General features: G+C 45.1%; 1 protein-coding gene across 1 annotated transcript in view; it reads left to right on the top strand.

The window, feature by feature from the left end:
* Nucleotides 1-16,757, top strand: part of LOC126263216 (UDP-glucosyltransferase 2-like) — a 95,086-nt gene that overhangs the window by 55,600 nt on the left and 22,729 nt on the right. Inside the window, exons 2-4 of the mRNA XM_049960285.1 lie at nucleotides 2,878-3,297; nucleotides 3,630-3,889; nucleotides 6,988-7,153. Coding sequence (XP_049816242.1) covers nucleotides 2,878-3,297; nucleotides 3,630-3,889; nucleotides 6,988-7,153 — 846 coding nt within the window. The remainder of the gene's footprint in view (nucleotides 1-2,877; nucleotides 3,298-3,629; nucleotides 3,890-6,987; nucleotides 7,154-16,757) is intronic.

The raw sequence follows: 16,757 nt of genomic DNA, 5'->3' as shown, positions 1-16,757 counted from the left end.
ATTTTGGCATTTTGGGAGTACCTTAAAGGAAGATTATAGGGGTGTTATTGTTTACAAACGATCGTTTGCAGACGATACTGTATAGCAAGGTTTGAACGGCAGAGGTCTGCAGGAAAACCCGGAAAGGATCAATTATTGGTGCAGGGGTCCCTGCTAAATGTAGGTTATAGCTCATAAGTAATGGTACTGTTCGGTTGTACCATTGTTGATAAATCCTTAGAAATAGTAAATACCGTAAAATACCCAAGGATAACAGCGAGTAGCTACAAAAAGTGGAATGATTAACTAAAGGAGATGCCCTGCTGAGATTCACTGGAAGAATCTTAAGGAAATGTAATTTGTGCACAAGAGACGTGGCTTAACACTGGCTAGACCGATTCTTGAGTATGGTTGATCAGTCTGGGAGCGTTACTAGGTAGGAGGAGTAGAAGAGATGGAGAAGAGCCAATGAAGAGCGGCGTGTTTCATCACAGGATGTTCTAGTAAGCGCGAAAGCGTTGCCGAAGTTCTCAGCAAACTTCAATGGCAGGCGCTACAAGAGAGGCGTTGTACGTCACGGAGAGATTGACTTTGTGTTGTCCTCATCATTTCATCATCATTCACGAAAAGTGGCGAGATTGCACTGAGCAAAGGTTGTGAATTTGTACTGGCGCTGGTATCAGCGCAGTTGAGCGCCTCACAAACCAAAGACCATCATCATCATCGAGAGACTGCGAGAGCATACACTGAAAGAAGAGTCGGGCCAAACATTGCTGCCACCTACATAGGTCTCACTGGATTGTCACGCCGAGAAAATGAGAAAAATTTGAGTCCATACACAGGTAGACCGATACTCATTCTTCCAACTAACCATTCGCGAACGGAATAGAGACGACACTGCACACTACGGAGGACTGCGGCGCACAGACGTATGTGTGGATTTAAATGTAGATGTAGATATGTACCGCATTTCATGGAACCAGGCGACTTTTCTGCATGTCTTCTGGGGATCACCGCTATCTCTGTATCGAGTTGGGGTCTTGGATGCCTCACATGGAGGGTCTGTTATGGGCAGTGGGTCCCGTCTGCAGTTATTGTGGTACAATGTCTTTCAAGTGATACGGAGACTTATGGTCGTTCATCGGCTTTGGTAAGTCCGAAACAGCCAGAAGTGTTCCCTGCAGTCCAAGCGCGATAGACTGAGGATTTGCACTAAAAATATTGTGTGTTGATCAGAATAAGTAAAGAGAGAAATGTCTGAGTACGTTCAGTTCTGCTCAGCTGTTTGAAAATCAAATAACGTAAGAGGTTTTCCAGCACTTTCATTTATAAATCGATGTTTCAGTTATAGTGACGCCGAATAATTGTTATTACGATAAATACAAACCGATCTGAAAATATTAACATAGTAACATTCTACATGTAGCCACAAAGTCACATGACCCTGGAGGCAATGTATGTTGACGACAGCCGGCCGCCGGCCGGTGTAGCCGTGCGGTTAAAGGCGCTTCAGTCTGGAACCGCGTGGCCGCTACGGTCGCAGGTTCGAATCCTGCCTCGAGCATGGATGTGTGTGATGTCCTTTGGTTAGTTAGGTTTAATTAGTTCTACGTTGTAGGGGACTGATGACCTCATAAGTTAAGTCCCATAGTGCTCAGAGCCATTTGAACCATTTTGAACCAGTGTAAGCCATAACTTGTAGCCCCAAGCCCACATCCACCTCTGGTCACAGCCCAAAGACATGAAATGCCTCCAACCACCTCACAGCTGTTGGAGAGTGCTGCCGACGAGTGCACGTCGCCTTCACAAGTTCGTCTCTCGACCATAAATTTCCCAGTAACAACGTGCAACTACCCACTTTTGTCACCGCCTAAGCGCCAGTATATAGTTTGTGTCGAAACCAACACCTAAGGCTTAAGAGAAACGATTCTGAATATTTTCATTAATATACGCGACCGGCTAAAACAGTGAAGCATCCAGAACGGATGAGGAAACTAAACATTACGATTTGATAGGGAATGAGACGTTGTTGCAGTGATTACTAAACGAAGTCAGATTAGGAAAGAACTTTGCAGTGCAAGCCCACTTATCAGTATTATCTTGTATCCCCTCTGGCCTGGATGCTTCCTCTGAATCCATAAGGAAGGGTTTCATAAAGTCATTGTATCCTGTCCTGAGGCAAGGTGGTCCACAGCTGTTTTACTATGTCCTCGATGTCCTCAAAATTGACCCTCGAGCTGGTGACACACATCTTCTGTGTGGGTCAGATCTGGCGATCTTTCTGGCCACAGGAGTACCAAAACATCAGACGAACCATTCATGGAGATACATGCCTTGTATGGACAAACATCGTCCTGTTGAAAAATGGCACCACTGTACTCCCACGTACGAGGTAACATATGATCATACGGGGTGCCTGTCACGTACTGTTGTGTGTTCAGAGTTCCCTCAGTCACTAACGGCCGTGACCTGATGGTTCCCCAAACCATGACGCCAGGAATGACAGTGCTGTGTCTCTTCAAAGCACTGGAAGTATGAGACCTCTACCGAGGTCACTTACATACTCGCTGTCTGGAGCTGGTCCACTCCCATGGCTGCATCCATTGGTTGATGTTCTGGCTCTGTTACAGACGCGGCCGCGGGACGCGGTGCTTTCGCTGTCGGGTGGTGCTGGCTACTGGCTGTGGTGCCGCGACTGAAGAGCCCTGGCGCTGTCCCACTTCCATGGCTCCATCCGCTGCCTGACGCTTCGGCTCTGTTCCAGATGCGGCCCTGGGGCGCGGTGCCTTCGCTGTCGGGTGGTGCTGGCTACTGGCTGTGGTGCCGCGACTGCAGAGCCCTGGCACTGTTGCACTTGCATGGCTCCAGCCGCTGCCTGACGCTTCGGCTCTGTTCCAGATGCGGCCTTGGGCCGCGGTGCCGTCGCTCTCGGCGTGGTGCTGGTGCCTGGCTGCGCTGCTGCAGCTGCAGGCGCCACTGTGCGACGGTCTGCGGGCCCTGGCGCTGTTCCACTACCACGGCTACAGCCACTGGGTGATGTTCCGGCCACTGCTGCTGGAGCTGGCCCGCCGCGGCCACCACGTCACCGTGCTCTCTCACTTCCCCCAGGACAACGCACCGCCTACCTACGAGGACCGCAGCCTCAAGGGCGCCGTGCCTCCCATCGTCAATACCTTCTCTATCGATTTCGCGATGAGCTCCAGCATGATTAAATTCATCTGGTTCGAGATGCAGTCCTTTTGCAGGCCCAACTTCGAGCATCCGGTCACCAAAGAGCTGATCAAAAATAAGGAAAAGTTCGACGTCATCCTTCTCGAGGTAAAGAACATCTTCCGTCCTAAGACTGGTTCGATAGAGGTCTCACTTTGGTCTAGCCAATGCGAGCTTCTTCATCTCTGTTTAGCGTTTTCAACCACCATTTGAAAATGCTCGCTCTAGTCAAGCGTATATAATTATACCCACACCATTATCAAACCAATTATTCCTTAATGCTTCAAGGTTTGCCCTATGAACCGATCCTCTTCATTACTTATTCCATCTACGAAATTAATATTCAGCATTCTTCTGCAGCACCACGTTTCAAACGCATCTGTCTCTTCTCGCCCACGTGTCACTGGTGTACAAGGCAACTTACCTACAAACTGCTGTAGGTGTTCGGGCCGGACTGCTTCGCAGCCTTCCACCACCACCTGGGGGGAGTCCCAGTGGTGGGGATGACGAGCAGTGTGATGCTGCCCTGGGGAAACTCCCGCGTGGGCAACCCCGACAACCCGGCCTACATACCCAACTACTTCATGCCTTTCAGCTCGCGCATGACCTTCTGGGAGCGCCTCGCCAACACGATGTCCACCTTTGCCACGAGCGTCGGCTTTGACCTCTTGGTTCCAGGATCAGTGGATGAACTGAACAGGTATGAAACGAACGCTTATGGCTCCTCTTACTGACAATGCTCTCCAAACGTAAAGAATAGAACGACGACATGTTGCAAATGATGCAGCTCCATGCACTGTAAATGTAGTGCAGAAAACTCGCATGATATTAAAAACGACTGAAGTTTTTTGAATCGATTTTTCATAGTTATCAATCTGTCAACTGGATTAGTGGTTTCCTGTTTCTTTTCCTATCGTTTGCTTGCATTTTCATAGCTGTGGAACAGTTACAAATGACGCCTACCTGCATTGAATATTCTAGTGGATAACTGCCCGTGTTAATATTATCCCCTAGTGATCCTTCCAGTTTACTATTCCTCCAACCCATAGCAGATGTTGCACTGACCTGCCCCTTCTTCTGGTAGGGCTCTTCCATATTCTTTTCTGACCTATACTGTCTGGTATTTCATTTCGTAATTCAGTTTTCCACTTAATTTTACATTCTTATGTATCACTTCATTTAAAATTCTTTCAGTGAAGGTATTGGGCTTGGCTATCACAAGGATAGGTTACCGTCCGGTCTGCCGAGTGCTGTTTGGAAGCGGGGTGCATTCAGCCCTTGTGAGGCCAACTGGGCAGCTACAAGAAGTAGCGGCTCCGGTCACGAAAGCTGACAACGGCCGGGAGAACGGTCTGATGACCACGTGCCCATCAATATCCGCATCCATTGACGCCTAGCAGCCGAGGATGACACGGCGGTCGGTCGGTACCATTGGTCTTTCGAAGGCCTGTTCGGACGGAATATTTTGTTTATGAAAGCACTGGTCGGCTGTGCCCTTCTATTTGTGATATCTTTCTTATGTCAGCCATCTTGTGCAGTCAGTTCTTTCGCTTCGACTACCACGGTTTTGTTTCTACACTGGTGCTGTGCAGGACATCATACTCTTCATCACATTGGCTTTTTTTCATCGTTAATCCATTTACCGAGCTAGGTGTGTTGTCCGCTCCCTTCAACAGCTCCCCTGTGTTTCCTTTACGTTCGGCGCGGAGGACTCCTGTGTACGCGAACTTCAGCACTTGTTCTGCTCAAAATGTGTGAATTCCTAAGGAACCAAACTGCTAAGGTCATCGGTCCCTAGACTTACACCCTACTTACACTAACTTATGCTAAGAGCAACACACACACCCATTCCCGAGGGAGGACTCGAACCTCCGGCATGAGGGACCGCGCAATCCGTGACATGGCGCCTCAAACCGCGCGGCCATTCAGCGCGGCCAGTGGTTCTGTTCCCCTGCCCTTTTACTCATGTTCCGAAATCTTCTTTAACTTAGTTTATCGTATGTTCAATGTACAAGTTGTTAAGCAGTTGTGATAACCTTCAACCTTGCCTTCCACATCTCTTAACATGATCTTTCTTGATCTTCAGTTTCTATTATTAACACACTTTCTCTGTAGGTGTCTGTATAATTTAGCACCAGTTTTCAAGGAAATATTAACCTTTTATTCACCCTACATTGTGAAAGACGTTCTCTAGACCAAGAACGCTGGAAGATATGCAGAATTTTATGGTCTCTCCTCCATCACCAACAGAAATGTCAGAATCGTCTCCCTGATATCCTCCCTGGAACCTAGCCTATATTCGTCCAAAAAATCTTTGTAATTAAAGCGCTGTAAATCTAATTGGTAGAATGCTCATTCTATTCATAACTAACTTACATTATCACTAGTCAACTTTCTGTGAATGAGTGATTGTTTTAATATTGCTATTCAAACCGTTGACCATACAGTCATCTTCTGTACACACGTTTACATAAAATACCTACTGAGGATAACAAGATTAATGTTAAGCTATTGAGCAGGCCATGTAGTGATGTTCCTGGCAGTAAAATAATAGTTATAAGCAGCATGTGTGATATTAAAAACATTTCAGTCAGAATTTTCACAAAATGTTTTCGTTAATTGTGTTTGCATTATTTGGTAGGTGGAAACGATGCAACTCCCTTTGTTGGATTCTTAATTAACTCTTCTTACTGAACTGTTATTTGACAGCACAATATTAGTGCAATGCTTTACAATAACCTGAGTATATTTTAATAGGAAACTAGCATACTTTACGCCATAGCGTGATCGGAATACAAAGTAGATGCTGAAAGGAGAAATCTGTCGAGTTTTAACTGTTTCGGAACGTTCCTTGAATCTAAAACATAAATTACTAAAGTTAATCCAAAACTTTTAGTGTTATAACACAAGCAGGAAAGCGTATTATGCCCATTAGCAATCGTTTGTTCTTTTAAAGACTTAATTAACTCTGGGAAAGTTACACTCTAAGGTTGATACACCTCTACACAGTATTTCTTGGTACGTGGCATCTGCATTTTATCTGTTTTCTCCGACACGATAGGGCTCCTATCCACTGCATCTTGTTGCCGTTACATTCCATCTAAATTTCGTACACCGACTGAATTTGTCACACCGAGTCTCTTAACGCACAAAGAAATGCATTTCTGAAATGTAAATCGACCTCCCATTCGCTGTCCTCATGATTTAGTAACAGCTACATCAAAATAAAATAGTAATGCAAGTAAATAACTGACTCTCGTAGTTAGCTGCCAAAATGAGCGATCCACTCAAAAATCGTCTCTCAGTAATTTAAAATAATACCGAACTCTGCTTCAGGCGGTTTTTATTTCTATACACATGAAGAAGTATTCGAAATAAATCTAATACATAGAAGAAAAACCAACCAACCAATAATAAAAGTACTGTGCAGTGCAGACTTAGCAAACTGTTGAATGTCTGCAGCATTAGTTAATTCTGATAGCTGTATTAATAAATGCTCTACACTGAACTACAACTATTTCCTTCATTGCTGCGTTGTATTATGCAACTTACACACTCTGTATCACTAAAATATTGAGTGTTGTGTTGTATAGAACTGTCCTACCTCCTGGACTATCCAAAACTGACATACACCGGATAAAGTTCTTCATTAATTTGATTAGATTTCTCGAAGGTTTGCAGTTCGCATTTTACAACAAGAGAGCAAGTTGCACGATTATGAAGTTAATTTTATATGTTACTTTTGTTACCTGACTAGAACAGATTATCGCCTCACTGTAAAATTCATTTTCATTTCAGGGAGTATTTTGGGAACGAAGTACCAAAGACGCTAGATCTGGCGAAGAACCTCAGCCTTTTCCTGGTGAACAGCCACTTTAGCATCAACTTTCCTCGACCGTTGCTGCCGAATGTCGTAGAGGTCGGCGGCATACACGTTCCGACAGCTGCGAAACCACTTCCAAAAGTGAGTCTGTACCTCAAAACGAAATTACAACCGAGATCCAGTGGCGGCAGTTATGACTGGATGGATGCATTACATTCCGTATGACATGGAAAACAGAGTTATATTTCTGAATTTGTTGTTATTCTACAATCTTTATATAGAAAAAATTCATACTTAAATTAACATAGAGGTCAGTATGTCCTGAGCCTTATTTTGCTTTTTTCATTATTATTGCTTGTATCTTCATCCAAGGGGACTTCTATCACTGACTGAACCAATCAACTGAAATGTCCTGAGGTCCACGTAAGCACATTAAATCAAACAGTCGGTTAGTTAAAGCTAGCCCTAAAGTCACCTCTGACTGTGTCTGCAAATTTATACAGTACTGGCCATTAAAATTACTACACCACGAAGATGACGTGCTCCAGACGCGAAATTTCACCGACAGGAAGAAGATGCTGTGATATGGAAATGATTAGCTTTTCAGAGCATTCACACAAGGTTGGCGCCGATAGCGACGCCTTCAACGTGCTGACATCAGGAAAGTTTCCAACCGATTTCTCATACACAAAAAGAGTTGACTGGCGTTGCCTGGTGAAACGTTGTTGTGATGCCTCGTGTAAGGAGGAGAAATGCGTACCATCAAGTTTCCGACTTTGGTAAAGGTCGGATTATAGCCTATCACGATTGCGGTTTACCGTATCGCGACATTGCTGGTCGCGTTGGTCGAGATCCAATGATTGTTAGCACAATATGGAATCGGTGGGTTCAGGAGGGTAATACGGAACGCCGTGCTGGATCCCAACGGTCTCGTATCACTAGCAGTCGAGATGACAGGCATCTTATCCGCATGGCTGTAAGGATCGTGCAGCCACCTCTCGATCCCTGAGTCAACAGATGGGGACGTTTGCAAGACAACAACCATCTGCACGAACGGTTCGACGACGTTTGCAGCAGCATGGACTCTCAGCTCGGAGACGATGCCTGCGGTTACCCTTGACGCTGCATCACAGACAGGAGCGCCGCCGATGGTGTACTCAACGACGAACCTGGGTGCACGAATGGCAAAACGTCATTTTTTCGGATGAATCCAGGTTCTGTTTACAGCATCATGATGGTTGCATCCGTGTTTGGCGACATCGCGGTGAACGCACATTGGAAGCGTGTATTCGTCATCGCCATACTGGCGTATCACCCGGCGTAATGGTATGGGGTGCCATTGGTTACACGTCTCGGTCACCTCTTGTTCACATTGACGGCACTTTGAACAGTGGACGTTACATTTCAGATGTGTTATGACCCGTGGCTCTACCCTCCATTTGATCCCTGCGAAACACTACATTTCAGCAGGATAATGAACGACCGCATGTTGCAGGTCCTGTACGGGCCTATCTGGATACACAAAATGTTCGTCTGCTGCCCTGGCCAGCACAATCTTCAGATCTTTCACCAACTGAAAACGTCTGGTCAATGGTGCCCGGGCAACTGGTTCGTCACAATAAGCCAGTCACTACTGTTGATGAACTGTGGTATCGTGTTGAAGCTGAATGGGCAGCTGTACCTGTACACGCCATCCAAGCTCTGTTTGACTCAATGCCGCTGCCGTTATTACGGCCAGAGGTAATTGTTCTGGGTACTGATTTCTCAGGATCTATGCACCCAAATTGCGTGAAAATGTAATCACATGTCAGTTCTAGTATCATATATTTGTCCAATGAATACCCGTTTATCATCGGCATTTCTTCTTGGTGTATCTACTTTAATGGCCAGTAGTGTGTCATTGTACGAACATAGGTCAGGAGATTTGACGTCATAATCGTTGAGAAGCCTGAGAAACTAGCTTTTCTTAAAACGGAACACAAATTTAATAACTTATTACTTGCTTGAACGCCTAAAACCGAACACACCGAATACACCGACGGAAAAGATTCCTAACACGAAGAATGAGCGAGATAAGCAACAGCTGTAAAGCGTGTTTCTACATCTGAAAGTTGACGTCTATTCAGATTTCGCGCCGGCTGTATAAGAGTGGCGCTAGTAGCGCCACTATGACGACGCAAATCAGGCTTGTATTAAATACGTGCTGTAACAGTCGTCAGAGTTAGTTACTGTTGAGATTGGTCGTAGCGACTTGATGTTAGTCAAGAATGCCTTTAAGACAACGAAGACACCATTATCAACAGCTCACCGAGTTTCAACAGGTTCGTGTTGTAGGGCTAGGGGATAACTGCAGGAAGATTTGCCAGGAATGCAGCCACCGTACATATTGCGATCGTCACGGGAAGTTACGGTCGCAAAAAGACCGGGCCCAAGTCGGTCACGTGATACTACCGAGAGGGAAGATCATCGTTTCTGACGTGTGGGTCCGGCGCATCGTACAGCACCTGCAGCAGCAATCCGAGCAGCAGTTGGCACCGCAATGTTGCAACGAACTATTAATCGGATACTTCGAGGACTGCTTCGAGCCAGACGCCCTATAGCGTGCATTCCACTGACCCCAAACCACCGCCGTTTCCGACTTCAATGGTGTCTAGCGAGAGATCATTGGAGTCTGGTTAGAGGTCTTTTGTGTTCTCTGGTGAAAACTGGTTCTGCCTCGGTGCCTGTGATGAAGGTGTGTTAGTTAGAAGAAGGCGCCTGCAACCAACCTGTCTTTGGCCTAGACATAGTGGACCTACAACTGGAGTTATGGTCTGGGCTGGGATTTCGTCCGATAGCAGGAGCGCTCTCGTGGTTGCCCCACGAAACCTGACTGAAATTTGTACGTCAGTCTGGTGATACGACCTGCTGTGCTGCCATTCATGAACAGCATCCCAAGAGGTGTTTTACAAGAGGATAACACGCGACCAGATACCGTCGTTGTAATCCCACATGTTCTACATAGCTTCAACATGTTGCCTTGGCCTGCTCGGTCACCAGATACGTCTCCAATCGAGTACGTATGGGTCATCACTTGACGTCATCTCCAGTGTCATACACAACCAGCACTAACCGTCCTTGTACCGATGGACCAAGTACGACAGTCATGGAGAGCCAGCCCACCAGCTGACATCTGGAACTGTACGAACACAATGTATGCACTTTTCCGTGCTTGCATTCAACATTCTGGGGGTTTCGACGGTTATTAATGTACCAGCATTTTACATCTGCAGTAACTACACTCGCGCTTACATTAACTTGTGAACTCGCAACGTTAATCACTTATATGAATTACCGAGACATATGGATTACCGTAGTTTTATTACTATACATGAATTACTTCTTGCCATTAGGACTTTATTTTCCGTCAGAGTAATTTTAAAATAAGGAGAAATGTCTCTTCTACGGTCCATCGAGATCATTCCTCTGTAGAGCTCTGCATCTGTTTACTGTCGATGTTCAAACGTTAATGAATCTGAAGAGCAGGCGAGCACAAACCGTTGAAGAAACAATATCGTGAAACGCACAATGATGAATTGAACGGCTTATCACGAAGATCTGGATGTTGTTGTCGCTGTGGCTTTTGATATGCGACTCCACTTTGCGGAAACCTCGAACACCAAGTAGCATGTTTCTGTCCTATTTCGCTGTGCCTAAATCAAGTCACCGGGATTCCTTATTTGCATTTCGATGACGAATAAGGAAAGAAAACATAACATAGCAATTTCTATTTCGTGAAACATTTAACCCTCAGCCCCGATTCTTTAAAGAATCAGCTCCCCTGTGTAAAAAAGTTTCAGATGTCTGATTAGTTTACAGATGAGTTAAAGTGTTACATATTGGGCCTCCAGCATGAATTTTGTTAGTTTCGGATTGTTCTCTCATAGACGAATAAAAAAATCAATAGTGTTTCTAGTTCGTTGGAAATTGCTATGTCCTCTCATTATCAAACACTGAATGACTGTAGTTTGGGTAATTTGCGCTCCGTGTTAAGAAAAGCTGATGGTTTCTCAGACTTCTCAGTGATTACGATGTCATCCCTCCTGAACCGTGTATCGCACCATGTTATAATTTCGTTGGTATGGTCAGTGGTGTATGTGGATAAAATGCGCAAAATGTGTTGCGAACAGAGTTAGTAGTAAAGATATAAAAGTTAAAATGTAATGCCTGATGCTGAAGTTTGATGGCATCAACAGCGAAGAGGTAGTAAGCTATACACGTATATCCTTTCATTATTTCGTGGAGGGATCAGCGAGGAAAAGTTTCTAAAAGGTTTGAAATAATGTCTAACGTTCATTGAAAATTGTAACTGCTATCATTCTTAATATTGAGACGAAAATAGTGTGGGTACTTTGCGAGCCTTAACTTACCCTGCCTCAAGACATGGACACAGTTTGTCACTTTAATATTTAACTTATTGTGTTAAATCTTCACTGAGTAGATTATGACAGTATTTTAATTTTTTAAAGGCAAAGTATCGTGTGACTGTTCTACTCATTTAGTAATACAGCTATGATTATGTCACTACTGCATGTGCTATCGTACATTGATTCAGGCAATGTTTAGCTTTCCCCATATGATACCTCTACTCTGATTTATGTACCTGCCGCCCATGTCATTTGTTATATGGTACTGTATCTTCATCCACATTTCGTCTTTAAATTCTTTAACTTTCAAACAATGACTCTACATAAACTTTGAGTTTTATAGCTGAATGACGTTGTTGGTTGGTATAACATACAAATCTCTGTATTCTGAAACAATCTTTCCTGTGTTTTATCTTTTCGAGCTGGTTTATTTCCCTTGTAACGTATGTGTACGAACCCACCTTAAAATAACAAAAAATATACCAGATAGCTTAATAGGCAAGTAAATCAGTTCGTTTAGACGACATAAGCTAAATTTCATACTGATGATTCAGCTACTTTCATTTCTTGTTTAGCATCGTCACAACAGTTCTGTCAATATTAAAAAACCTGCAGAGCGTCTGTTTATTTGATTCACAACGACTGACCAATGGGTTATCTTCGACTGCGTAATTAATGTTTACAAAACAGTGAAAAGGCCGCTGCTCCAATAAACTCATTTGTACAACACAGCCTGATTTTTGAATGTCTTTAATGGTTTGTGCCATTCTCGATGCGGCAAGCGAATGAATAGCCTGTAGTTTCTACTTTGCAGTAAAAACTATAGTCCTATAAGCACATAGACTTGATTGTGTGATAAGCAATTTCAGTGTATTTTTATGTCCAACAAACCACACCGTGCTTGCACAGGAATGTAGCTGCTCAAATAATATGCGTTTTTAGTTAGATAAAGAGTATGGAGCGTGTTTAAAATCCATATCTTTGATGTGACATCCCATTCAGCTGTTACGGAAGAAGTGACACAAACAACTGATTGTGCGCATGCATCACGTTTTTGTTTGCCGATCGCTGGTAATCGCTCCTGTTTAGTAATTGTTTTCGCCACCATTTTAAAAACATGTGAGCTTTCATTTACAATTACTTTATTCACGGTTTCAACATTTCAGTAGCCTCATACGCACGTTCGAAAATAACCCAAGTGACCGTCTGTACATGTATAATAATGGGAGTTTGTACGAGCACAGTACGAAATCATTTATTTACGGGATGGAAGAGTAAACTACACCACTCGCAAAGGCGTTATATTTGCTGTGCTGTAATGATGTCGGCTCAGTTCATAATACGTGTGAATCGAAGAAACATCAGACCTCTCGAGCTGAAGAGCAACGTACGTTTAGTCTGACTCTATTAATCTTTGGATCTTATAATTAAGAAAATATTTTGATATACACTCCTGGAAATGGAAAAAAGAACACATTGACACCGGTGTGTCAGACCCACCATACTTGCTCCGGACACTGCGAGAGGGCTGTACAAGCAATGATCACACGCACGGCACAGCGGACACACCAGGAACCGCGGTGTTGGCCGTCGAATGGCGCTAGCTGCGCAGCATTTGTGCACCGCCGCAGTCAGTGTCAGCCAGTTTGCCGTGGCATACGGAGCTCCATCGCAGTCTTTAACACTGGTAGCATGCCGCGACAGCGTGGACGTGAACCGTATGTGCAGTTGGCGGACTTTGAGCGAGGGCGTATAGTGGGCATGCGGGAGGCCGGGTGGACGTACCGCCGAATTGCTCAACACGTGGGGCGTGAGGTCTCCACAGTACATCGATGTTGTCGCCAGTGGTCGGCGGAAGGTGCACGTGCCCGTCGACCTGGCACCGGACCGCAGCGACGCACGGATGCACGCCAAGACCGTAGGATCGTACGCAGTGCCGTAGGGGACCGCACCGCCACTTCCCAGCAAATTAGGGACACCGTTGCTCCTGGGGTATCGGCGAGGACCATTCGCAACCGTCTCCATGAAGCTGGGCTACGGTCCCGCACACCGTTAGGCCGTCTTCCGCTCACGCCCCAACATCGTGCAGCCCGCCCCCAGTGGTGTCGCGACAGGCGTGAATGGAGGGACGAATGGAGACGTGTCGTCTTCAGCGATGAGAGTCGCTTCTGCCTTGGTGCCAATGATGGTCGTATGCGTGTTTGGCGCCGTGCAGGTGAGCGCCACAATCAGGACTGCATACGACCGAGGCACACAGGGCCAACACCCGGCATCATGGTGTGGGGAGCGATCTCCTACACTGGCCGTACACCACTGGTGATCGTCGAGGGGACACTGAATAGTGCACGGTACATCCAAACCGTCATCGAACCCATCGTTCTACCATTCCTAGACCGGCAAGGGAACTTGCTGTTCCAACAGGACAATGCACGTCCGCATGTATCCCGTGCCACCCAACGTGCTCTAGAAGGTGTAAGTCAACTACCCTGGCCAGCAAGATCTCCGGATCTGTCCCCCATTGAGCATGTTTGGGACTGGATGAAGCGTCGTCTCACGCGGTCTGCACGTCCAGCACGAACGCTGGTCCAACTGAGGCGCCAGGTGGAAATGGCATGGCAAGCCGTTCCACAGGACTACATCCAGCATCTCTACGATCGTCTCCATGGGAGAATAGCAGCCTGCATTGCTGCGAAAGGTGGATATACACTGTACTAGTGCCGACATTGTGCATGCTCTGTTGCCTGTGTCTATGTGCCTGTGGTTCTGTCAGTGTGATCATGTGATGTATCTGACCCCAGGAATGTGTCAATAAAGTTTCCCCTTCCTGGGACAATGAATTCACGGTGTTCTTATTTCAATTTCCAGGAGTGTATCTTTGAGACGACGGAATGTCTATGGAGCGAGCATAATGTACTGTGTATTAAGCCACAACTGTTTTCTTACAATCTTAGTTCAGACAGGACGTTTAGTATTAAACCCACTTGTGTTTTTACACATGTATTAGTAATAGTGACGCCGAATAATTGTTATTACTATAAATACAAATCGATGAGAAAAGAGCAACATTTACATTCTACATGTAGCCTCAAAGTTACATGACCTGGGAGGCAATTTATGTTGACGACGGAGATCCTTTCCTACGTGTCCAAATGCTGATATCTTAATTATTCCGTCTTTATGATTATCTCATCGAAACTGCCCTGCCTAGACAAATTATTCTCAAATCAGAGTTAACAGCTTAGCTCATAGATAACCTATTATGAAGATGCCGCCAATTTTTCTCACACACTATAACAACAACCAACATTTGCTCATGTGTAACGATTAGAATTCATCCCTGTATCTGCAGCATAAAAAAAAGGGTAGCAAATGATTAACCTGTATTAGAGCATGCAAATTCCCGAGTAAAAGAAAAGGAATATTGCAGTTTTTACAGGCCGATTACTGAATCCTATTTATATTCGTTTTTTTCCACAATTTTTAAATTATCACTAATATTTTTTTCAACTGGACGAACTTCCTAAAATACCACTTAATACGTATTTATTTAACATCTCTTTTTATTTTTTACTACGGTGTTGGCCGGCCGCGGTGGCCGAGCGGTTCTAGGCGCTTCAGTCCGGAACCGCGCGACTGCTACGGTCGCAGGTTCGAATCCTGCCTCGCGCATGGATGTGTGTGATGTCCTTAGGTTAATTAGGTTTAAGTAGTTCTAACTTCTAGGGGACTGATGACCTCCGATGTTAAGTCCCATAGTGCTCAGAGCCATTTGAACCATTTGAACCACAGTGTTAGGTCCAATGAGCTGCATAATAAATTTTTTATTTGATCAGAGGTTTTCAGCTTAGATTCGTAATCAGGTACCTCAGCAACTCTCATAGGCTTATACGAATTTCCTTGTAAATCAAGCCATGAGTTTGAATAGTGGCCAGGTATTTTTTCTGTTTGTGGTTCCACTGCGCGCTTGTATTTGTTCATCCAAATATCTAGCTACACTTGAGGTAGGTAGGACTTCAGACACGCTCGGTTTCTAAACATTATTGACACTGGGTAAAAAACTCAGCATACATGTTTTAATGTAGTACATCGCAAGCACTAGTGCTCTATTCACGAATACCTCTTCTAACAGAACATAACAGCATAGGCCAAGCCTTTACGGTCAACTAACACTGGTGATACATGAGCACAAAAGGAGTACTCTACTGATAGCTATATTGCGTCCTCGTTGGAAAGTAAATTTATATAAATTACACTTACTAATTGTGAAATACTTGCACTTGAGTAGAGTACACTAGGGTGAAAAAAGTCATGGGATAACTCCTAATGCCGTGTAAGATCTGCTTTTGCAGCAGATCGACCTGGCATGGACTCAGAAAGTAGTTGGAAGTTCGCTGCAAAAATATTGAGCCCCGCTGCCTCTATAGCCGTCCACAATTGCGAAGGTGTTGCCGGTGCAGGAGTTTGTGCACGAACCGACCTCTCGATTATGTCTCATAAATGTTCGATGAGATTCCTGCAGGGCGATCTGGGTGGCCAAATTATTCGCTCTAAATCTTCAGAATGTTGTTCAAATCAATCACGAGCAACTGCGGCCCGGTGACATGGCGCATTGGCATCCATAAAAATCCTATCGTTGTTTGGGGACATGAAAACCTTGAATGACTTCAAATGGTCTCCAAGTAGCCGAATATAACCGTTTTCAATCAATGATCGGTTCAGAAGACCCAGTCCATTCCACACAAACACATCCCACACCATTATGGAGCCACCAAAAGCTTGCACAGTGCCTTGTTGACAACCTGGATCCATGGCTTCGTGGGGTCTGTGCCACACTCCCACACTCGAGCCCTACCATCAACTTTTACCAACTGAAATCAGGACTCATCCGACCAGACCACGTTTTTCTGGCCGTCTAGGGTTTGACTGAATGGTCATGAGCCCATGAGAGGCGCTGCAGGCGCTGTTGACAAATGCACTCGCCTCGGTCGTCTGCTGTCATAGCCCATTGACGCTGAGTTTCGCAGCTCTGTCCTAGCGTCTACTTTCGTCGTACGTCCCACATTGATTTCTGTAGCTATTTCACGCAATGTTGCTTGTATGTTAGCACTGACAACTCTACGTAAACGCCGCTGCTCTCGGTCTTTAAGTGAAAGCCGTCGGCCGCTGCATTGTTTGCGCTGAGAGGAAATGCCTCAAATTTGGTATTCTCGGCACACTCTTGACACTTGGGATCTCGGGATACTGAATTTCCTAACGATGTCAGAAATGGAATGTGCCATACGTCTAGCTCCAACTACTATTTCACATTAAATGTCTGTTAATTCACGTCGTGTTGTGGT

This window comes from Schistocerca nitens, chromosome 6, assembly GCF_023898315.1.
Source record: "Schistocerca nitens isolate TAMUIC-IGC-003100 chromosome 6, iqSchNite1.1, whole genome shotgun sequence".
NCBI lineage: Eukaryota > Metazoa > Arthropoda > Insecta > Orthoptera > Acrididae > Schistocerca > Schistocerca nitens.
Note: the sequence above shows the minus strand (reverse complement) of the source record. Positions and strands in the feature narration are given on the sequence as shown.